Raw genomic sequence first — 25106 nt, 5'->3', positions numbered from 1 at the left:
GTTTTGATGGTCCTGGAGTAGGTGGTCCATGTAGATTGTGCATCCGGTCAAGCAGGGGGATCTGATGGTGAGTGGGTTGCAGCGTGCCGTCGCCTTCATGCAGATTGCACACAGTCAGCTGTGAGTGCCTTAATCCATGCCTTGAGACGGGCCGGAGCTCGCCTGCCAGCGAGATCTGATTAGGTGATATGAAAATGAAGCACCCAATCAGGACGTCGAAGAAAAGAGCTGATTAGGATTAGGATATATAATAAATATACCAAAGACAACATAAATTAACAATTCATCATTTTGTATCCAGAAAAGCAAGGTTCAGTTAATTCCAAACATTAAATCCAAATAGCACTATATCATTGAAATTCATTTCATAGCTGTTCAAATTAGAATTATATAAAAACTTCATTGCAGACAACTTTATAAGGAGTCCATTAAGAAGAATTGTGTTTAACTACTTTTCTCCTATAACTCCAAATTCTCCATACATAATGGTTCCAAATAGTGCCATTTAATTATCAGAGCTTCGATTTAATTGTATTTATTTTTGCATTTATAAAGCACACTAAACCCGAGGGGCTCAAGATGCTGTTACATTACAGATGGCATGCTTCTACAATGATTATACACATCAAGTAGTGATCTGATTCCAAATTTGCAAGACACTGGAAAAATATACTGAGTTCTTATGTGCTAGGAGTGCATTCAATAGACATAAGAGTTGTCAGTTGTAGTAATTCACAACACCAAAGCATTTCACAGCTATCGGCTGTGAATTTTAATTTCCCAACGAGACAAACAACTGGCAACATCTGTAAGCGAAAGTTAAAATGCAGTTGGGCGAACAGGTCAACATATTACTCGCGACTGTGACAGGTTTTAATTATGAAATAACCTACTTCAGTGCATGTAGTTAAAGGTTTAACAATGAACAAACCTCTGCTGAAATCCCATTAGATGACCTCTGGGTTTGTGTCGGCAGTGCAAAGTCACTTTTCAGCAGTGCAAAGTCACTTTGAACCTTGCAAAAAAATCCATGAATCAGGCCTTAAGTTAACCTATTTTTTTATCCTGTGCAATTTACATGGATTTTCAGACAGTAGTAAGTTTCACATAATTTCGTGATGAATAACATTATGAGATGTCAGTTACGGCTCCAGGTAGTAAAACACACCAAAATAAAACAATGCTTTGTGAATTTGACTGTGGGTTTTCTGTCAAGAGATGTTTCTCCCATAATAAAACCACATCACTAACATTCATAAGTTTTCAATTGTTTAAATCAATCACTTCTATAGTAGGTGCTGAGGAGAACGGAGAAGAATATATGAAGGATTAAATTAAGTCTACCCTAATTGGTTTGTCAGAACTGACCTGATTTTAAACGAGACAACAAGATCTAGTATCTTTCTGCCACTATTGGTAGGGAAATGCCAATGGTGGATAAGGATGTAGAATGCCTGATATGCAAAAGTTATCAAGGATAATTGTATTAGGGTATGTTACGGTTTGCACTTACCTGCCTCGTTGACCGTCAAGGCCAATCTGGCAGCGCTACTCCATGTGGCACTTGGGGGACTGCCGCTGCCCAGATCAGTTTCGGGCCTCACCGACATCCCCCTCCGGTGCGGCTGGATCACCCTATAGGGGTTGCCATATTTGCCACAGGAATCATGCGCAGGGGACTGGTGTCTCAGCTTCACATGCTTTCTCTTCATCTGGCGTGGTCTGTTGCTACGGACTACGCCAAGAATTAGGCTGAGCCTCGTTTTCACCCTGGTGCTGGTAAATGCACTGAACCAGATCAGACCTTGCATTGCAATCCTCACCTTATGGTGTAGACACTGTCTGTCTGCTTCCGGCTCCTGCTCTTCCCCTGACCTAACCTTACTTTGCTCCTACTCTTTCCTCCTCCTTGTCCTTTTGTTGCCTGACCTTATAAGTTTGTGTTGCCTTGTCTTACTCTCCCTTGCCATTCTTCTTACTGGCTATTATTGTTGTTACAACTTGCCACAAATGTACAGTGCTTGCACTGTCCTGATACCACACTAATCGTGGGTGGTGAATTCAATATGGTTCTGGGAGAGCCGTCTACGCCACAGCTCTGGGGTTATTGGATTCCCATGGCAGGGCAAAGGTGATCTCTCACGCAACTTATTTATCATGTACGAGAAGAGCTGAAATGGCGGGTGGCAGATCATCGTTATTCTAAGCTTGAAAAGTGTACGTTCCATGTACCTAAGGTTCGGTTCCTGGGATACGTCATGAATCTTAAGTTGATTCATATGGATCCCAAGAAAGTGGAGGTCATACACCATTGGCAACCCCTGCATGATATCAAGTCAGTGCAGTGATTCTTAGGATTTGCTACCTGTTACTGTTGCTTCATTTCCAATTTTGCACAACTATTCTTCGACATTTCCACTTGTTAAGGATGGGTCAGCCATTCCAGTAGGACAAAAAGGCAGACCGGGCATTGCGGATCCTGAACATACATTTGTAATTGCCCCACTATTGCATCATCCAGATAATGATATTGATGTGTATTTATATAACTGATGCCTAGGACCAAGCTATTACAGAAGTTCTCCTACAAGTACAGCAGGCCCCGAACTGTGAACACCCTATTGCCTATTTTTTCTGGAAATTAAAAGCAAGTGAGCAAAATTATTCCATCAACGAGAAAAGAACTGTGTGCCATAAAAGATGTGCTTGAAGAGTAGAGTCAACGTTAACTAGGGGGCAGGCACAAAACTGAAGTGCGTACTGATCATCGCAACCTCCAGTATTTGTGCTTCCTTCCTTGCAGCATCAGCCGCCAAGATGTTTGGGCATTCTTTTTTATGCAGTTCATTTTATATATGACATACATTCTGGGAACTCAAAACAAACGAGTTGACTCCCTGTCCTATTCCCTTACAATAAACAGTGACCGAGACATGCAGGGGTAGATTTTGAATCCTGCAACACATTTGTTCTAGGCCATCCTTCCATGATTGGATCGGATATGTCAGCACACTGTGAGTGACTTATCTCTCCCCTCACTCCCATGGAAGTCCTGCAACAAGATAGAAACGGGCCTTTTATTTCACGAGGAGAAACTGCATATAATGACCACAGGGCTGCAGGAGATCATCATGTCCAACTTCCATGATTCCAAGCTCGCTGGTCATTGCGGCGTCCGCCCACCCATTAATTACTTCAGAGACAGGTTTGGTTGCCTGGTCCTGTTTCACAAATTCAAGGCTATCTTTGCTCCTTTCCTTTATGTGCTCAAGTCAGGACTGCTTGCATCTGACTGGTGGGTCTACTATAGCCGGTATAAAAAGCTCTGTCTGTATCCTTGGCATACCATCTCCGCAGACTTTATCACTGACCCCCTGCTGTCTAATGGCCACACCTGCATTATGGTAGTGGTGGATTGCTTCACCAAATTGACTCCTTTCTATCCTTTATCCAGGGTGCCCACAGCTAGTGCCACGGCTGGTGTGTTTTATCTGAGAAGATCATTTCTTACCATGGGTCTCAGTATACTTCATGCTTCTGAGCCACTCTCTGCCAATACATCGGGGCACACTAAGCCTTCAGCTTGGTGTACCACCCACAGAGCAATGGTAAAACAAAGCATGCACACCAAATGCTGCAGCAATATCTGCATTGCTTTTCTACCATTCTACTGAGATAGTCTAAAACAATGTGACACACTCTACTGGTCTTAGTCCATTCTACTACTGCATGTATGGTCGCAAGCGAAAGCTGTTTCCCTTCGAACCTGTAGGGCCTGATCCTGTTATTAAGGCCGATTACCTGATCCATTGTCTTCAGGGGGTTCACCATATGACCCTGGTACACCTGCAGCACTCATTGCCTGTTTTCACGGCAGATCAGCACTGCAAGTGCATATCAAGACAGGGACAAAGTGTGGCTCTCCTCCAAACATCTGCCTGCTCGGAATCTGCCTCGGAAGTTGGCAACTTTGTACATTGGACCCAGAGCCGGCCTTAGTCAGGGCGGGCAGGGCAACCGCCGGGGGCACCATAGTCCCCCAGGGTGCCATTAGCCCCCTAGGGTGCCAGCTCGGGTTACCTTTCAAGGGCTTCCCCGAGCTGGAGTGGTTGGAGAAGTGACATTTTGAAATTAAATGTGTTTGCGGGGTATTGGGCGCATTTAACAACAATAGGCTATTGAGATAAATACCACCCTGCTCCGGTGCGGGAGTGGGGCGATAATCATTTTAATAGGGTGCTGCAGCACCCTATTGTTGGTAAATGCGCCGACTCCTGCAAGCGCATTTAATTTTAAAATGACACTTCTCCCACCACAAAAAGAAACATTTGGCGCCTCCCCCCACCCGACCAGGTGCACGGCATGATGGGGAGGGCAAATTGTTCTTCTGCCCGGGGCGTTGCTGCCACTAAGGCCGGCACTTATTGAACCCTTCTGGATCCTCCAGAAAGTGTCTCATCTGGCATTCCAGCTCCAGTTCCCCACCACCTGGTACTTTCATCCCGTATTTCATGTTTGATTACTGAAGCAGTACCGATGTGACCGTTTTCAACGTCATGTTCCCGGGGCTAGTCCCCTGCTTGTTTCTCATGTTCTTGAGTATGACGTGTCAGATATCTGTGACTCCTGGTACTATGGTGGGCGCCTTTACTACCTGGTGCTTGGAATAGCTATTCTGCCTGTGATGACCCGTGGGAGCCTGTCTCACACATCCATGTAACTGGCCTGGTCCATAGTTTCTTTCTTCTCTTTCCTTGAAGGCCTGGTGGTTTGTCTGGTGTTGGGGCGGACAGTCTACCATGGCTCCCACTTGCCTGCATAGCCGTCCCTCTCTATGCAACCCCTCGACGCACCTGGCTGTGCTACACCTTGTGGTGCTCGAGTGGCCCTCTTCCCAGGGCTTTTTCAGGCATCGCTGATGTCCCCCTTCATTGCGGCAAGCTCTCCCCATGGGGATTGCCATATTTGGCGCAGAGTGCATGTGCAGGGGACCAGGGTCTTGGCTCCCTGCTCATGCTCCTCATCTTTGCTCCTGCCCTTCCCCCTCCTTGTCATCTTTCTGCCAGACCATGTTTGTTGGTGTTGCCTTGTCTTGCCCTCTCTTGCAATTCTTCTTACTAGCTACTACTGTTGCTACATCCGGCCACCCATGTACAGTGCTTGCACCTCCCTGGAACCACGCTAATCATAGGTGGTGAATTCAAAGTGGTCCTGGGGAAGCGATCTATGCAACAGCCCTGTGGTTATTTGATTGCTATGGCAGTGTAGGGGGTCGTACACTCCGCCTGTTCTCCAGGACGGATCTGAATGTCACTGTGAACTCCACAGGCCATCTCCATAGCTACACATAAGATATCAAAGCACGGTGCACCGTACAGCTTGACAGAGTATAAACCAGCTTTATAAATCTGTCCACTATAGGATTCTTGTAGTGTATCGGAAGATGAAGCAGGTGAAATCCATACAGTATTCTTATTTAGAGAGATATATGTGTTATTTTATATTGGTGTTTTATATAGCACAAGCCTCGTTCAGATGCATTGCAATGCAGATTGGTATAGGTAAATAGGTACAGCCCTGGGGATAGTCAAGTGAAGGGTTAAAGGTACAAGGTCATACAAAGTGAGTGATCAGTCTGATGTTGTTTGAAAACAGAATATTTGTTCTGAAGTGCAGGGACAAGGTGTCTAGTCTGATATGAATGGGGATGGCGTTGCACAGTGTGGGAACATAGCAAGTGAATGCTTTATTTCTAGTTCAGTTCTTTGTTTCTAAACTTGTGATTTTGTAGCTCCTCATGCGTTGTCAACCTCCAGAGATTATTGCTTTTCAGCCCCTAGTTTAACAGTTCATTGGTAATGAAGGCTTTGGGGGTGACTAATGCTGTGTGCAAAGTAATGCAGTCATGAATTTACAAAGATGTCATCTCGTGTGGTGGAGTGATTTAAAGTATGTTGGGAGGCTTTCAGGGAGGTCACGTAGGGGCAATGGGACCTGCCAGAATACTTCACCACTACCAATATGGAAGGGGACCAATATTTGGAGAGCGCTTCCGATTTATGTGATTGGGCTGAATGTTTGACTTAATGGTACAGGCACAGGTTGTAACAGGTTGTGTGGGTTTTCTTAATAATATTTCTCTTGAAGGAGAGATCATTTTCGATAGTAAACCCAATAGTTTGTGCCTGTGGAATGACTAGTGGCATGCATTCATCAAGGTCAATTTCTGTCAGCCAAGTCTGGACACAGGCATTCTTTGAGGAGTTTCCAAGGAGGATGACTTTGGCTTTCTGGTGTTTAGTTTCAGATGGGTGGATGTCATCCACGCTTGGATAAAGGAAATGCAATGTCTCAATTGGTGTGTCATCAGAACCTGAAGTCCACATGCCAGTGGCTCTGTGTAGAGGTTGAAGATGCCTGTGGAGAGTATGGATCCTTGTGGAACTTTGCAGGTGACTGAGCAGCATTGTGATCTGTTTGAGTCCATCTGTTCAAGCTTCGATCATTCTGTGAGGTTTGAGGAAAACTGTGTAAGACTGCTCAATTGAACCCCATGTGGGAGGCAAGAAGTTTAAGCAGGGCATTGTGGGCAATGTCAAATGTGGTGGGGAGGTCAAGAAAGAGCAATAGACAGTGACCCTCATTACAACTCAGGCCTTAAGGGTTTAACGGCGCCGTTGGCGCGCTAACTCTTAACGCCTGATTACAAGTGTCCCTTTGTGGGTTGGTGTTTAACGCCTGCTTTTAGCAGGCGTTAAAAATCCAACCCGCAAAGGGACTTTGGAGCTAATTACGGCACCGTAATTTACGGTGCCGTAATTAGCGCCTTCCCCATTCCCATTATGCCCTATGGGGGCAAAAATGGGAATGGGAAAGGGCAAATGGTGAATGGGGAATTACTGCCCCACTCACCTTGGAATGGGGCGGTAATTCCGCCATCCACCATGGCGGAATCTTAACCTTAGCGGCATGGACCATGGTGCTAATAGCACCATGGTCCTCTGCCAAGGTTGTAATGAGGGCCAGTGTCTCCTTTGTCCATGATTTCGGGCTTCCATTACTTGTCTGTCTAATCTTTGAAGAACTTGGTAATGGAGTTGTGTTGCAGATTATGGTGGTCATTTATACAGTGTTTGACTGCTCTCCTTTTGTTGGATGCATCTATTATGGCTGTGGTGTAGTGCTTGGATATCTACTATGTTAATCAGTTATCTGTGAGCTGCTTGGAGGGTTTTATGGAACAATGGTGTCTTCATCTCATTTTTTGTTTCCAACAAGCATCTCCTATCTGTCGATGGCCTGTTTTCTATAAGTGAGCTCCTGAGATTACCAGGGGGATAAAGCCTTAGATTTGTTGAGTTATGTTATCGGAGGAGCAGGGGTGTTGATGGTGTTAGCCAAGGTGAGGTTGAATATGTCTAATAGGATGTTTGCATTGGTCACAGATTTAATTGAAAATGAGTATGGAACAACGCCTCTCTAGTGAGTTTGTGGTATAGTTCTTGAAGGTGTGATCAAGTGTATTGGTGAGCTGCGATGATTGGTCAGTGTATAGTAGTATGACAATGTCTCCTGTTTGTTCATGATGGTTTGCGGCGGGCCCCAGCGTGCACCACATAATGGTGGTTCGGGGGGTTATAGGTCAAAGGATCGACTGCAAAGGGTCGAATGACAAAAGGTTCGAGTCAATAGTCTCGAAAACAAAAGGTTCAAAACAAATGTTTTTTTTTTATATATATTTTTTTTGGGGGGGTATCCCACCAACCTCCGTTTTTGTGGTAAAAACACTTTTTTTTACCTACACGGAAACCCAAAAATAAATATATAAATAAAATTAAAATTCGAACCTTTGGTTTTCGACCCTATTGACTCTCACCTTTTGCATTCAAGCCTTTTGTAATCGATCCTTTGACTGGACACCGGCTGTGGGGGCCATTTAAGGAATATCCCTTGCCAACCCACAGCATCAGGGGGGGGTAGAACAGAGATCAACCACATGAGACCTAACACTGCTGGCAACTTCCCGAATCAACCCATGTGGAAGGCAGGTATCATCTCCAAGGCGTGCCATCATGCAGACCCATGATATGAGGAAATGGAATTACTGGACCTTTAAATTAGTTTGTAATTGAGGGATAAATTAACATTGCAGTGCAAGTTTATGCTTATCCGCAAAAAGAAAATTAAAGAACTACCAACATGGGTCTGCAAAGGAGTGTTGCTAGATGGCGGACCAGCTTACTATAGGCTGAGTCTGCCGGAAGGAATGCACGATAATAGGCACATTAAATTCACTTTAAAACCAATCCGCACCTCTGAATCACTATTTTGCACACATTCAGGCCATAGACCATACCCCTGCACAGGGAAAGGATTGGGGGCCTAACAATACTGTGTTAAAGAACTGAGGAGCATAGGTTTTTGTAACAGGGAAGTGGGCAGGCGTGGAGACACAAAGATGCTGAAGATGATGGTGGTGCAATGCGAACTGGAGGTGAAGGAGGAGGAGTGAGAGAGTTGGAGGTGTCGGAAGATGTGATGGACAGGGTTAAAGGTTCTGGAGGAATAAGAGGTGGGGAAGATAGTTAAAGTCACATGTGGTGGGCGGGGGGGACATAGTGGAAGGAGAAAAGAGGATGTAAACATCAAGCAGGAATGGAGAGGACAGATGGTGGGGGAGAACATCAAGAAGCAAGGGAGAGGACAATGATTTGAGGGGAGCATCAGGAGGGAAAGGAGAATCAGCTATTAGCGACAAAGAGGGATGAGCAGGAAAGGCCAGTGCAGAGTGGGATGGAAGTTGGCACCAGCATAGAATGAGGAGATTGCTGAAAGAATGTAGGAGAAGCAGACAGGAGACTTGGAGACCAGTGTGGGGGGGGTTCTTGGAGACATAAGGCAAGTCACAGATAGACAGTGAGACAGCAGCCATCTAACTAATGTCTGGAAGGAGTAGGAAGAGGAATCATTGTGTGGCAGAATCGTGAGGAGTTTAGCTAACAGATAGTCAGAGGGTCAGAGGCCTGGCCCAGAGATAGGCCCCCGGGAACAAATGCACATCGATTTGAATAGGAGGAAAGTAAGCAGGGACTGGGTGACAGATTCAGTTCCCAAGACCAGAACATCACCATAGCACCAGCCCTAGCACATAGAGACCCTCCTCGCATTCCCCACCACAGGGAGATGCTGTGAACAATATTGCATCAGAGCCTAATCATGCAGCATTAGCCCTTGATCTCTCTCAAGGATGCTGCCGGTCCTGCGACCATTCAGAGAAACCTGTAAGAATACAGCATGCCAACAGTCTAAGCCAAGATGTGCCAGGAGATTATGAGTGACGGCGGGAACAATTCCTGGAGAAACTGTTGGGGAAAATGAACCTTGGAACAAGAGAACTTTGTTTGGATGTATTCCTGTGACAAGCTCTTTTTGTGTTGGCCCACTTTTGTGTTAAACCCCACAATAAAACTTCTGTGGACTTGTATCGACAAGTTACCCAGTCGTAGAGACTGCTTGGCTTTGTGCCAGTAGCAATACTTGTACGGTGGCATTGGTAAGTGCAGCTGACCTACAGTAATGCTGTGAGTAGCAGATTTAGTGTGATGGCTGTGATTTCAATGGCAACAAGCTTCTGGTTGATATGTTATTTGCATGGTCTTCAGGTGCTATGACATATCTTTAAGAGATGGGTGGTGGGTAAGGTTAGCGGGGAGAGAGGGGAAAATGCAAGAAGGATTTGTTGATGTTGTTGGTCGTTTTGTGTTGATGTGTGCATACCAGAGTTACTGTGGCTATGTCTGGTGTTCAGTTTCTAGGTCTTCAGGGTTGATGGTATAGAGGCATTTGTGTTTGGTGGATAGCCCTGTGTGCCTCTGGTGCTAGAATGCATTGGCTAGGTCTGTGGTCTGTAAGTTAGTGGTAGAGTTGTTTGGTATTTGTCAGGAGTGGTTTTCAATTGCCATGTTTTGTGTAGCTTAGTTGGTATGTTTATTGTCTTTTGGACTATAAAATTATAGCATGTTCATGCAGGAGCAGTCGGAAACCTTGAGGTTAGTGAGGGGTGAGGGCAATCCTGAAACAACATATGGCAAAACAGAGCATGACATAGCAACGCATGCGAAAACACATCAAAATCATCACAAGCATTTAGTCATAGCAACACATAATAAAAGGCCTCATAGGGCAAAACAACCTAGTGTCCTTCCTCCTTTCACACTACTCGCCTCATTGTATCCCATTTTCAACAAGGATCTGGAAATTGGCAGATGAGGGAATGGGGCAATCCAGAGACTCCACACATTACAACACGCTAAGTGGTAATGGTTATGTGAAGCAAGAGCATTTTGTTCAGCAAAAGAGCCTTGTGAGATGTGCAGACCCCAAGGAGCCATTTCACCTTCCTAAGAGCCATCCCAAACATCACTTGCTTAGGTACTGCACTCAGTGGTCAGCTGGGATTTTTAAATACCAATATGCATCAGGTGATTGGAGCAGGTGTCCCAATCCCTGCATTTGTCTCTGCAAAGCCTGCCCTAGTATCTCCTATATGCCTCAAACTCCCCTTAAACAGTAGATGGAACCATGGGCCAAAATGTAAATTTGTCATCACTCACCTGGTGTTGGGGCAGTTCCATACCTACACTTTCAGAATGTTGCTGACATGCTTCAGAGGGTTCTTTGTGATGAAATGGGGTGCAATAAAGGTAAAGGGTTGCGTGTGGATTTCTCAAAATGTCCCACAAAGGTGGATGCATCATACGTTGCCTAAAGGTGGTGTTGCATCTTTAGGAAGGTACAATGAACTAAGCTGCCATTAAAAACGGGAAGTTGATGTGCCAGATAGGATGGGCAGTATTAATGCCGTAGAGCCCCTTGCATAGCTTTGTGGATGAGCTAAATAATGAAATCATGGCAAACATAGGTATGTTGTATCTATCTTATTTTAGAGTCTGTCGTCCCAGGCATAGGGGGCTGTTATGGATTATCATTTTCACCAGGTGTGAACTATCCTTAGAGAGGACCTCCTGGGTCAATTAAGGAACTTTCTCACTTGTCAACAGCTCTTTGCTTTTCGAAAGTCTGCCTTACTGGGATATGGCGGAGTTGACTGATTTGTACCCTGATATTTACACTGTTTGGTATGTTCACTGGATTGAGTGTCAACAATTGTGTTTGTGTTGTTTTGAAGTTAGTTACAAAAGCTATGAAAAGACATATGTTTTGCCATTTGGCTGCTTTTGGTTGCTTGGGTATTGTCCTTACTTGCCTTTCTGCTGGCCCATCCTTTGTGCATATTTCCTGCCTTCTGTTGCTTTAATTGCCTCTTCAGTAGCATTTTTTCCTTTCGTCTGTACTTTGTCTGCCTTCTTGTGACACACAGGCACTACAGAATCTACAATATGTGAAATTTCGGTTATATCCCTGCTGTCTAAAGCCTAACCTTGTAAGTTGCAGCATGTGTGATTTAGAGGCTAGATCTGCACCCTAAATCCTGACCACGTTTGGTACAGTATGTGGAATTAAGGAACTAACTCAGCTGTCGAAATGCTGACCCTACAAGGTGCAGTAAGAACAATGTAAAGGGGCAGCTCTGCTGTCTAAAACCTGGGTGTAGTTTAATGGGATAGCTCTGCTATTGAAAGCCTGATATATGATGCAGTATGTGCAATATGTTCAGTGTGATGAGTTAAAGAATGTGCCTTCATTTTTTATTGATTTCTTGGTTGCCTTATAGATTGCCAGGGGAAGATGTTAAGGGAATTATGGATGCTAGAGGATGTCAGGAGATCTGATATTATTTCAAGGAAATATGTGTTGGTCTTGCGTGGCTGGCAGAGGGGAGGTGGAAGGGGCCTGACAGTGTCAGCAAGTCTGGTTGTTATTGCCCGGTGATGAGTGGGATCTGAATGAGGTTTATTGGGGATGATGATTTTTTCGCTTGAGTGGTTTGCGTGGGTATGTGAATAGAGGGTATCTGCAGAGGTAAGTGCGGAGTGTTGGCTTAGGTATGGTATGCCAGAGGTCTGGGGGTTACTATGAGCTCACCCGTTCTGCTCCCAGGGCCCAACAAGCCTCCCCTAGTAACAAACGGAGGACTGAGCCAAGGGTAAGTTAGAACTGTTGTTTATTACAAAAACCGACAGGGATCATACAGGACATTCGAGCTTTCCCAGAATAACACTTCCCAAGCTTGATTCAGACCGTTTTGTGGTCCTCTTGCGTCACAACTTGGGCTCTTCCCTGAAAAAACCTATCACTCTTTTTGGTTGGGTGATCAGAGTGGTATCCCTTATGGATAACCCCTATAGATCTTAGTTGATTGGCCCTTCCATGTCAGGTAGCTGGCCTGCCCCTTCCCCTAGAAACTATCTATTACATTGTTGCAGGGTCGCAGGATTACCAGCCTTTGCCCTCTGCCATCCACCCCTGGATTTCTGTCCCTTGATTGGCTGGTACTGGTCCCTATGGGCCTGGGACCCAGCTCTGTTCTCAGCGGTCTGTGCACTTCTTCAAGGTGATCAGATTGACTGTGTTCCCAATGTATCTGTACCACTTTTGCCTGTGAGAGTGCCCTCAATGTTGCAACGTTGTTAACAAGTTCATGTGATACACATGGGGGTGGCTAACCTGGAAATAGCGTACTGTGGCCCTATCTCGCATGCACACGATTAGTCAGGAGTTGTCTTTGTTGTTGTCTTCCCTTTGCTAGCGATGCCCTGCTTGGTGTTGGGTCATAAGCATGTTTGGTGCAGAATCCCACCACAGGGTTTACAAAGATAACGTAGCATTGCATCCCATTGTATGATCCAGTAAAGAGTATAGATTACAATTCCATGTTAAACCCTCCAGCTGTCTTCCGTTATTCTTTGCTTCAGACTCATTTCTAATGCAAGAGGGACTGCATTCCCCTGATAAAAGCAACATTTAAAAAGACAAAATAATTTCAGAGAATTTAAGCGGTGTGTTTGTGACTTTTGGATTAGCAGGTAAAAGACACCCTCCATCGAAAAAAAGGACAGTTAGTTGAAGGTTTTATTCAGCCTTTTCTGTTATCAGACAGCCAACAGAGAAGAACCTGGTATTTTAAAAGAGGAAAGACATAGAAATCTGCTCTTAGACAACAGGACAAAAGCAGGGCTGCTACATGGCTTTGAACCCATATCGTCTGCTAGCAGTACTGTCTCCAAACACATACTACAGCAAGCTGACCATGTGTCTGTTTAAATCTCTGTTTCTAGTTCACCTCTATTTTTTCAGACAATGCTGCTTCCAAGCCTTTCAAGTATCTTTGCACAATGATGGAGATGAAAAATCACTTTACTGTAAAAGTCTTGGTGCTGTATTTGTATTTACTGAGAACCTGGTTCATTGACCAAAAACACTTACATAGTCTAACAGGCAGTCCTATGCACCGTTGTCTGACAAATTGTTTTTGAGCAGTGGTAGAACCTGACTGTGTGATGATGGGGAGGTAGAAAGAATAATGAGTAGGGACACACATGGTGATCAAGGAACTGAATTAAGGTGGGAGCTAGATAAATAGGTGTGATTAGCAGAGCCAAAGGAGGTGGAAGTTGCCAGGTTGGGAGGTGTGGGGTGAGCCCAACTATGGATTTGATGAAAAGATTCAGGGCCTCATCAGGGGTTGGCCAGAGCAGCAAAAATGTGGCAGTAAAGCTATTACCACTGTATTACCGCACCGCCCAAACTCTGGATTGGGCGATTTACCTCTAGCTTTTTGCTAAAGGTAAATCTTGCCACTTTCCACCCATTTGCGGCACTTTTACCACAGCGCTAATAGCGCTGCGGTAATAGCACCCAGGTTGTCCCATTGGGTCGAAAGGACCCAATGGCAATGGGGATTTCCGCCCCTACACCTTTTTCCCCCCACCGCAACTCGGGATCCGGCAATAAAAGCACCGGACTGAGTTGTGGTAACGCAATGTAAGTTGGCAGTATCCCAGCAGATTTACGTCCGGGATACCGCCAAGGTTGTGATAGAGCCCTAAAAAATGTGTAAAGGGAGAAGTTACGTATGGATAGCCATCTGGCATCCAGCGATGAGGGCAATCAGGAGAGGGGTGCAAAGGATTATATAGGATAGAGTTGGTGCATTTTAAGATATGTCAAGTGGAGCAGAGAAATAATGAGGAAGGACTAGGCTTGAGCTTTAATCAAGGCAACTAACAAAACTAAGCCTTAAGGGCTGCCTGTGGTCTAAAAGGAAGAGACCATATCACTCACATCAGGAGAGAAGCCCACTGGCTAGTCATCCAAGCCAGAATCCTATTCAAGGCCCTCATCATCACACACAAATGTATAACCAAGGATGCCCCTGCATAACTCTACAACGGTGTCACCCAAAAAAGGTCCACCAGATCCCTCAGATCAGGTTCCAGCAAACACATATTCATCCCTAGGTTCAAGAGCTCCAGGGCCGGGGGTGCCAGCTTCCTCGTTGCTACACCCAAGATCTGGAACGCCCTTCCCATTCACATTAGAAATGAGCCCTCCCACCACCGCTTTAAGAGCCTTATCAAAACATGGCTATTCAACAAATTCTAACTAGTTTCATTATATACTGTAAGGTTGGACTGTTTTTTCTACCTTGCGTCTCACGAACTACGTATACTGTTTGGTAACTAATCCTGCTTCTCTTTGCCTGTATTGTAAATTCCACTGTAACCAGATAAGCACTCCTATGTAACTTACACCGTAATACCTGCGGGTTTGGTCGTGTAATAAATTCTATAAATAAATATGGACTAGAGTGGAGAAAATACATTTTGTAGAGTGGTAGGTGAGGATATGACAGATCTTGTGGATCATAAGAAGATTTAACATGATTGCAGTGAGTTTGTTGACCTGGTGGAGAGTCATATTGCTGTTGACGAGAACCTCATGGTTGTATGCCTTAGGAGAGGGTGTGATTAAGTCAAGGGAGAAATGATACTGAGAAGGAGAGGAGAAAAGGTTGTTGGAGGCTGGGAGATAGAAGACTTTGGTCTGAGAGAAAGTAAGTGTAAGAAAGCAAAGTGTGGTCAAGTAAAGGATGGTGGCACAGTATTTTAAGATCCTCTAGGAGTAGCCAGGGGTGAAAGATTAGAAGGGGTAGAAAATGTGGGTGTAGGAGAACCTGAAGAATGACATTAGTTTGGTGAGGAAAGAAGTGTCAATTGTGAAGCACAATGGGCCCAGGAGAGATCCTTGTGGAAACGCCTACCAGAAGACGTGTGGAATCAGAGGTGCAAGTGTTCAAGGATATAGAGAAGGAACCGACAGCAAGTTACGAGGAAATCCTGATTGGAGTAGATTTGTGGATTCCAAGGTTTGTAGGTGAGAGGGCTGGTTGACTGTTACGAAAGCAGCAGATAGATCCGGAAGAATGCGGATGGAGAATAGCTTGGAGTGGTGAGTGGAGGATAGAAAATCAGATACATAGATTAGTGCCATTTCCGTGGAGTGAGGGCTCAAGAATCCTGATTGGAGAAGATCCCAAAGATCATTAGTCTTCAGGTACCTATTGATCCTGTTGAAGACCACATGCTTAAGGATTTTGGAATAGTGGGGGAGGAGAGTGGCACACCAATAGTTTGCAGGGCAGTTAGGGTTCACATAGGGCATCTGGGGAATAGATACTACTTTGGCTTACCTTAAAGCATGCAGAAATGTTTCCAGTAGAGAGGGAGAGGTTGAACAGAGGTGAGGGGTGGGAGAAGAGTATTGATGTAAGCTCTTGTATAGTTTTCAGAGCAAAGGTGTCCACATTAGCGCACATAGCGTTGGCTGTTCAGAGGCTGTGTGCCTTTTCAGTAGGTGGGGTAATAAAGATGGAGTGAAAGCTAGAAAGGGTAGTGGGAGTAGAGTGGGAGAGTAGGAAGAGGGAGGGTGGAGGACAAGGAGTGTATAGTCATTTTCCGAAAGAGACAAGAACACACAGTGAGGGTGGAGACGAGCAAGCATTAGCATGAGGGGTAGAGGAGAGCATGTTGGGTGAGAGTGAAGAGAGGAGATAAAGTGAAGGGATTTGTTGGATATTGCGGTGTCTAAGGTAGTAGTGCGTTCAAGGAAAGTCGTCTTGTATGCTGCCAGAAGGGGAGACATGCACGATTTGCTGCATCATTGAATGTGAAGCCAGACAGTAGTTTTGAGTTGGTAGATCTTCAAGGTTAGGGGTGAAAGGTGGAGACCTGTTCAATATAGGAAGCCTGGCTATTAGAGGGAGCAAGGAGGAAGGATCTGACGTCAGCCAGGTTGTGGAGCAGAGTCTGGTTTGTAGATGGGGAGGTAGGATGGACAGGAAACAGGTGAGGCAGCAAAATCAAAGTGTATATGGGAGTGGTAGATGGGGAGAGGATGATACAGAGATCAGATTGGGTAAGTGAGGAAAATAAGACCAGACCAAGCGAATTCCTGAGGGCATAAGTGGGGAAGCAGCAGACATACAGGGATTAACGAAGTTCATGATGGTGAGGTGAAAACATGTTAAGGATGTTTAAGAACACAGGAGAGCATAGGGTGCTTTCTGTTAAAAGGGGGTGCAGGAAAAAGCTTGGATGAGTTGGGGAGGATCCTGCGGTCCATAGCGGAGGAAAATAGCGAGGAAGCTAGGAGAGAGGAGACTGGGATGAAGTCAGATAGAGGAAGACGGTCAGAGGGTTTAGCTTTGTAGATCATATGGCCAACTCTCCACCTCCCTTGGTCATTCAGAAGGAGTGGGAAAACATGGAAGACTACAAAGCAAAAAGGGGTGATGGTGATGGAGAATCCCATGTGGCCTTGCGTTAGTCTTTACACCTTCCTTGGTATGTCATATGGCACTATGGAGGTGATTACATAGAATCTGTACCCTTGTTTTCTGCACTGAGCTTAGGGAAAATCTGTGTGCTCCCAGCACAGACACCTGTTCGGCATGTGATTACAAAAGAAGTACACACCCCTCCCACCTATATACACACATATTCCAGTACTGAATACCCCATAATGCAACATGTGCCAGGTGAAGGCGAGTTTCCCTCACTACTTTAGGGAATTCCCCTATGCAAATCGGCATGCCTTTAACACTTCCCTGGTAAAGGATCTATGCTGGCGCATATCGTATTTGGTAAGGGGGTTCAAACCCCTCCTGTAAAGTCAGAGAACACAGGTAGCACACATAGACCACACAGGAGGCAACATTGCTGTAAACCATATCATTATTTTGACACAAGGGATGCTCATCTTAATACAATTGGCTATTCCAGCCAGCATGGTAATCTAAGAGCAAAAGAAGTACTGGAAAATGAACGTTAAATGCAAATATCTTATTTTGATGACGTAGTGTGATAAACTGACTGAAGTCTCATGGTTGTCATATTCATCACACTGTGGCTGTTTCTTTAGTACAAAGGATTAACTAAGCAGATCATTATGCATACCTTTACCCCTCATCCTGAATCAACGAGTAACTGTATTCAAAGTAACACTTGGTTTTTAAACTTGCATCTATTTGACACTGTAAACATTGATTAAATGTTCTTGTTTAAACATGTGTTTACAGGTCGGGCTCATATTCGGAGTTGTCTTCTTGCTCGTCGGGCTAACGGTGCTGTCAGTGGGATTTCTTGTACCATCGAAAATCGAAGCCTTCGGAGAAGAAGATTTTGTTGTCGTGGATAGTCATGCAATTCAGTTCAACAGCGCACTCGACATCTGCAAGCTGACCGGCGCAATTTTGTTCTGCATCGGAGGGACTGCCATAGCTGCGTGCCTGCTAATGTCAGCTTTCGCCAAGAGCTACTCCAAGGAAGAGCAGTACCTTCAGCAGCGGTTCAAAGAAAGAATAGCAGACATGAAGGCTCACGCGCAGCCAGTGACAAAGGCTCCAGCTCCAGGAGAGTCGAAGATCCCTGTCACTTTGTCCAAAGTTCAAAATGTCCAACCTTCCTCTGAGACCTGACCAACCCCATCTTGCTTTGATCCTGTAGTGATTTCATTTGAAAAGGTCAGCCATTATGGTCCTACCACAATAATAGTCTTTCAGTGCAAGTGTGGATGTGCTTAACTGAGCAGACATCTTGATGTCACTTGCTGCGCAGTTCAGTTGCCACAAGCCCGAGCTGGAGGTATTTGAATTGGTCCGCCCTGGAGTGCCCTTTGTGTCCTGGTTGTCAGGGAGTTCGTGTCAGTTAGGCATTGTGACTGTCCATAAGGATTTAAATTGTAATGGTGTGCCAAATGATGTGGCACCCCATATAATGATTACCCTAATTGTAGAATTCCCCGTGATTGTGTCTGTTGTGTTCCCTCTTTCTGTTCTTTTGTGACATGAAGGGAAAAAATGTCTGTTGACCTGAAACTGGAAAGTTCCCTTTTTATAGTTTCCAAAAAAGCAGGAGTTTAAATAGTTACATAAAAGCTTTGGGGAATGGGCTAAAAATTGGTGCACTTGTAAAGAAAACAGACACGATTATTCAGGATCGAATGTGCATCTCTGATATGCTTTTTTAAAAAATTGTACGTATACTTCGGTTTATTAAAAACCTTATGTACGCTATTGAGTAAAAAAATTATTTTGCAAATATCATAACAAATATACAACTCTTAATACAATAATCTATCACCATTAAAAACATGAATGAATCCAAGATTCATTATGTTATAATGTTTAACTTCCATACAACAGCCTTCAATAAAATAAAAATTGCAAAAATGTTGTTGCTCCCCTCATGATTCTGAAAACAGCAGGGCAAAATCAATTTGCCCGGTTTGTGCCTGGTGAAACGTGGTTTAGAAGCTTCTCCAATAACCAATAAAGTATAAATGTGGGCAATGTGAATCGAATGTAAGCCGCAACATAGTGCAAATGTTTTCATGTAAGGAGTGAGGAAGGATTAAAGTGGAAAGAGAGCCTTCTGTTTCTGGATTAAGGTAGCAGCAGCACTGCCCCAACACTTAAAGCACGGCGGCTAGTATTACTTCTTATATAGTGGCAGTGGCCTGCTTTAATTACTGAGAAGCCTTCATTGGCTTTCTTACATGCACATGTCTTGTAAGAAAAGGTGTGTCCTTTTATATCTAGAGCATGGCCACTAGTACTTAACACATTGAAATGTTTCTTGAGGTCTTTATTATTCTGGATACCTCAGGCAAGTAAGTGCAAGTAGGCTTGTGTCCAGAGAACATGGATACGATATTGTTTGGTAAAAGAAGAGGGTTGAATTTGAGTCGCTTATGGAAACTTCCATTGGGCCTTATTATAAGTCATTGTATTGGAATTACTGTTGAATTTGTCTACCGTTAATGCTACTCAGTGCTGCAGATTTGCAACAGGATTAAGAGTAGGGTCATGGCAGATGTAGTCCCCTCTTTTTTGGAGTCCATAGAACCCATGCGAGTTTTGTCAGATTTACTGCGATCGGTACTTCCACTGCAGTAACAGTAATTAGTTTTGGGGGGGACAGTGGATGATTTACCCACGGGTATGTGCTGGAGATGAATCCTCCACTTCACCCCCATTCTCGGAATTCAGCGGTGGAGTTAAGTGGCAGTAACGGAATTACTACCACTTAACTGCTGTTTTTACCCACACTGCCCAACTCGTAATGAGGTCCATTGTTTTTTTTTTTTATTTTTTTTTACACTGCAGTGCCAGAGAGCTCTGGACAGTCAACATGCGGCCACGTATCTCACTCTGGTGTGAATGCCCAGCGGGCAATTAAAAAATATATATATTTTCCGTGTGCAATTTTTGGCAGGCACAATTGCAACTGCGATCCTCCCCCCCAACCCCTCCCCCAACAAATTGCTAATGAGGGTTGAGGCAAAAAGAAGCCTACAATGTGTCATGAGCAATTTGCGCTTGACACAATTTGCATACACAAATGGTCTTCATTCACAAGGAAAGAGTCACTCCCCAGGTGCACTTTCAATGTAACGTGAGCAAGCAAAGTGAAATAAAAAATGATTACAATGTTTATCTATAAGTAGTGTAGAACTGTTGGGTCAGTGAATTACTTTTGGAGAAAAATATTTAAAAAACAATGACATATGGACCAGCGGATTTGCCCCTGTCCACATCTGACATATGGCAGGTTGGGCCATAGGCAAACTGCTACAAAGTGCAAGTTCCTTGCATTTCTTTTGTGAATCATGTTACTCTTTGCGTGGCAGGTACACTTTATTCATTGTGACTGGTTTTAAATTGACTTTTTGGGCCTGATTTACAAAAAAAATGTAACATGGGAAAGTCCCATTGAAAATGTTTTGTACATCAGGCCCTTTCAATGTTTAGTGAATCCAGAGCAGCTTGCGGAAGCTACAATCTGCATTTGAACCGGAAATACTTGTCACAAACATACGTGTGCATCAGGCCATCAGTGTTTTAAAAAAAAAGATAGGTAGTACAAAATGTATACTAACCGAGAGCTCTCTGTATGTACGTGTTTGTTATATCCACTCTCCAATTCAGAGATGTGTGCTAGTGCGCTCCCATTCTCCTGTATGTGTGTGTGTGTGTTCTGCTTCCCGGAATTGTTAAGCTTTTGTGTGTATTCATGTGGAAGTACAGTCTTTCCCGAGTATATAAAACGGCGTGTGTTGTTGGTCAACGACCTTGAAGAAAGCTTGCAGTCAAGTCAGTAGCAGCCCTGCTTACTCAGTCTGTCATCACTGCCATAAGTTGACCTTAATCATGGAACCCAGTCAAAGAAAGTGAAATCATGAATGTTATATTTTTATAGCCACCAGGCACCATTGCCCTTATCTGTGTTACATGTTGCTGGGTATTTACCCAAAGCCCTGTTCCATCTTGAAAGGTTGAGTGGCATTGCCTTTTGCGTCAGTTGAAACCGCGCTCAAGTCACGCCCCCCTCCCTTCCGCGCGCGCAGCTGCAGATTTGCCTACAGTTGTAAAGAGAAAAACACCGTTGCCATTGAATTCTCCCCTGCCGTGTGCCAACTTATAGTACTGTCTATTTTTTGAATGGATTAAAAAGAATTTATGAAGGAGTCAGTTGTGATTGTGTTTTTTTTTTGTGTGTGTGACAGCCGCCAAACATCTGTTCGCTCTGGTTATGAGAGAATTCATTTTGCGTTTCAGCTAGACTCACTGTTTATTTAGTTTTGAAAGAAATTGGCTCTGTGCTCCTCGTTAATAGCTCTTGGCATCTGCTGCGAAGGCATCATACAAAATGGAAGCTGCCTGGCGGCGCAGAGGGGAAATATTACCGAGGGCCGCTGGCGGATGCTTAAACAGCTACAGTGTTGCTTTAGGAATGCACCAGACTGCTGTGAGCTGGCTCTGAAACAGCGACTGGGCGATGTAGTCGAAATGCCAAATCCCAGGTGGAGTCGTGTGGGTGGACTGGGCGCAGGAGGGCGACACCTGCCAATGTACAAGGGGACATCATCTCAAGATGGAGGCTCGGCGGTCGGGTGTGCTGCAACCTTCCCATGCGAAGGTGCCAATCTGGAAGCGCGTGCGCAGCTCAGTGAGACAGGACAGGGCCGCCTGCCCTTTTCAATCTAAAGTTTAATGAACGGTTTGAAATAACATAATGCGACATTTCATGTAGTTCGTTAAGGATGATTAAGCTGACATCTCAGGCATCCGTGGACATAGGATGTGATGTCGGGAAAAGATGAGGGCAGGCTCATCTGGTCTGCCTGCTGCACATGACTCATTCCACAGCACGCCCCCACATCGCTTTCAATAGATGAAGCAGATGTGTTCTGCTGCCTGCAAGTGTGGGCAGCAACGTACTTAACCAATACACTGGGCTGCAACCGTGCGGCAGTGCCTGTGTTGCTAGCTACCCAGGATTCACTTGGTGACCCGTGCTCCCATTGTCACGTGATTTGCAAAAGCATTTGCGATTTCAGTCTTGCGGATATACCTTGTAGATGCTGCTCAGGGTCTGTTGTTACTATTATTTACAACCGTTTCCATTTTCTCTGAGAATTGTCTGCAGTAGACTATTAATGCTTTCCACCCCTCTGTATTCAACCTTGCCTTTTTCAATTTGTTAAGGAATGTACACACGCAGTATATTTAACCAGAGAAAGGATATATTTTATCAATGTATCTTGTCACTCAGCACAGGTCTACTCAATAGGAAGTTTAATATGGAAATCTGCTGTAAAGTATTGCAAAGGGGCTCTGTGAGTGGTGGAGGGCAAAGCAAAGGACAAGAGGAGTGTAGGGTTGGGGAACATATGCACACAACATTTGTATTGCTACAAAGTGTAGAGTTAAAGGCAGTGCTGTGACCAAATGCCAGAGGGCCAGACAGCCTGTGGCTTTTATGATTTTTAATAAAAAACTGATCTGGATAATTCTACTTCTGAAAGTGAGATCTGATAATCAGACCCCCTTTTCATAATGCTCCAGGCCAAAAAGAATAATACAACCGCTTGCTGTTACTGTCCATTGACGTCCCCAGCAGCTGCCCTGCATTGGCAACATGTTCAAAGGTCAGGTACAAAGGTTGCACATGCATTCCTGATCGCAACTGCTTTAACCGAAGGTTCCACATAGGTGGCTTTTAACTGTGTACACCTCTAATTCCGAAATATCACAATTATGTAGCCCAGCAGTCGGATGGCAGTTGATAAAAAAAAAAGAAAATATAAGCCAGGTCTAGTTTTGATTTGGTGGCTGCTTGGATTACAAAATTATGCATCCGCAAGTATTTGTTATTTTATGGTCAGCTTGGTGGACAGTGACATATTCATGACAAGGCTTGGTTTATATTAAGGTATCTGGTACTGTCATTAAAATGGGCAACCTCTCACTAGGGTGCTGATCACTGGAGTCCTTTTAATGCAGTAGTGTGAGAAACCAGAAGGTGTCTCACCTGCTAGTCCATGGGTGTCTCTCTCAGGTGGCCAGGGCATGGCCATCGTCTTTGGATCCAAACCCTGGGGGTGGACCGGTGCGGAAGGATCACCTGGGTGAGGGGTCTTCGGGGAGTGGAAGCGGGACCCCAGATGGCGAGACGCAGTATCCCCCCCATGTAACACCTTTAACCCATCCTACCAGGTAAAATACTTAGGAACTCTACCTGCTGTCCCCATTCCCTAAAAGAACACTTTCACACAAACAGCCCGCTCTGGGAAAAAAGGTCCCTTGACCTTTCAGCCGAGAAACCGTTACTTTCTAGAAACCTTCAGATTGAAAGGCGTTAGGCCAGGAAACCAGACTGAAGAATCCTGCATTCTGTGTCAGATACCGGGGGCCCTCCTGCATGACTGGTCGAGTTGGGGACGAGCTGCAGCCACTGTGGTACTGTCCTTGGCCCCAGAGAAATCCACACAGCAATGAGTTTGGGAGACTGATGCAAGACCGGTCTCTGTTGAAATCAAGGTTGCAAGTGGCGACATTGTTTGAAAAGAGCAAGAGCGAAGAATAATAACGTGTGTGATGAAAGATGCGAGTAAAGCTTGTTAAGTATTCCAATTGGGCATCACACATCAGACCAGGACCCTTGCCCTTACCCTCGGAGGTAGCGCACAATTAAAATACTTTTTCTTTATTTCCTAGAATTTCGGATTGAGCTGGCACCCAACCCGTCTCACATCCCCTTTTACAAATACCCTGGGTCACAATGGACCATGAACCAGGCCGGGGGTGGTAACACAATATTTATTTTAAATTCAAAGAAAATCACACAAATTTAATATTGGGCAGCAATCCCCAATGGGGTGATAATTACCCTGTACAATGATAGAATACACTTAATTTTTGATTTCTACCTGCAATGCTCCCTCAAACCCCTATTATTCAAATTTTGAGTGGATAGAAAGGAGCAGCATGGAGTCAGGTATACTAGGCAGCTCCCTCCCCAGGTGAGGACCATGGCTCGGTGGGAGCACCCTCATGCCACCCGGGCCCAGGTGGAGGGGGGTTCACCCGCCGACGACATTGCCCACACGCACCCTGTCTTTGCATTTACCGAAACTTAAGTTAGGCCTAGACGCCATCGTGCACAGCAAACATGGTGTGAGTTCAGCACACTGTAACGAGGCCCCCACCTTTGGAGGGCCTTTCATGCATCTCTGCCGCCTCAGCAGCCCTGGCAGGTCCGCTGCGAGCGCGTTCCCATGAGAAAGTCGGAGATGAGCTAAACCCGAGATGCCAACACGGCAACATTATATTAGTAACAATGTGATATTGCACCCCGTATGACCCAGACCGCAAGGCCGGGGCAACGGGGAAAAAAGCTGAAGCATCACTATCTGAAGAAGGTAGAAAATAGTTCAAGTATTGGTGTTAATGAACTACCTCTGTTTAAAATGTGAACGAACCATAAAAATGTAACGTTATATGATATCCCTCCAGGTCTGGACTAATGCTGCTATAACCACGGAGAAAGATGTTGACCAAACGTGTAACCTCTATTTGTAAAAGTGTTTTTCAATAGTATGTAGAAACTTGAACTCATATATGTTTTGAATCACCCAAAGCGGCGAGCATCAATCTCTGTAGGCCATAACCTAGATATCCCTCGTATAACGTCTAATGTACATACAATACGCACACAATGTAGTGAACATAATGTTAGGTAATGAAAAGGTACTGGAACCGACTGTATTAAAGAAATGTGTAACGAAAATGAAATATATATATATATATATGTGTGTCTGAATAACGTTAAAATGAGGCAGAACAGTATAAAACTTCTGCATTCACTGATCAGCAACGCACGAGGAAAATACCTTTGTGAGTATATGCAAGGTCATTCCCTCTCCCACCCCACCAAGCCTGCCAGATAAAAAAGCTAAGACTTGTGCTGCGCTCCCTCACCTCCCCCAACCAAGCTGGCGTTACTTCAGAGAGTCAGAGGCCCCGGCGCCGCAACCAAGGCCACAGCCCGCCACCTGTGTTATTTACAGCACGGTAATAAACCCACGGATGAACCCACTGATCTACCAGCACCCTCTCATAAATCCCCACGAACCCCCCCAAGAATCCTGACCCCGTGTAAGGACGACCCCCATCATTGGGACAAGACACAGAGACCCATCTATATAATAACTTCTAACGCAGCAGACAGACATGTATCACTCGGCCCAGGTCCCAGAGCCCCGTCCCGTGACCTAAAATACCGGTCAATAAGACTCAGGTA

The 25106-nt window shown here is 44.9% G+C and overlaps 1 protein-coding gene across 2 annotated transcripts in view; it reads left to right on the top strand.

The window, feature by feature from the left end:
- Positions 1 to 20988, top strand: part of NRSN1 (neurensin 1) — a 211017-nt gene extending 190029 nt beyond the window's left edge. For both annotated transcript variants that reach the window (XM_069613572.1, XM_069613573.1), the window contains exon 3: positions 17540 to 20988. In XM_069613572.1, coding sequence (XP_069469673.1) covers positions 17540 to 17938 — 399 coding nt within the window. In that variant the 3' untranslated portion in view covers positions 17939 to 20988. The remainder of the gene's footprint in view (positions 1 to 17539) is intronic.
- The last annotated feature ends 4118 nt before the right edge of the window (positions 20989 to 25106 follow it).

The sequence above is a fragment of the Ambystoma mexicanum genome, chromosome 5p, assembly GCF_040938575.1.
Source record: "Ambystoma mexicanum isolate Mex_15411 chromosome 5p, UKY_AmexF1_1, whole genome shotgun sequence".
Taxonomy (NCBI): Eukaryota; Metazoa; Chordata; class Amphibia; order Caudata; family Ambystomatidae; genus Ambystoma; species Ambystoma mexicanum.
Note: the sequence above shows the minus strand (reverse complement) of the source record. Positions and strands in the feature narration are given on the sequence as shown.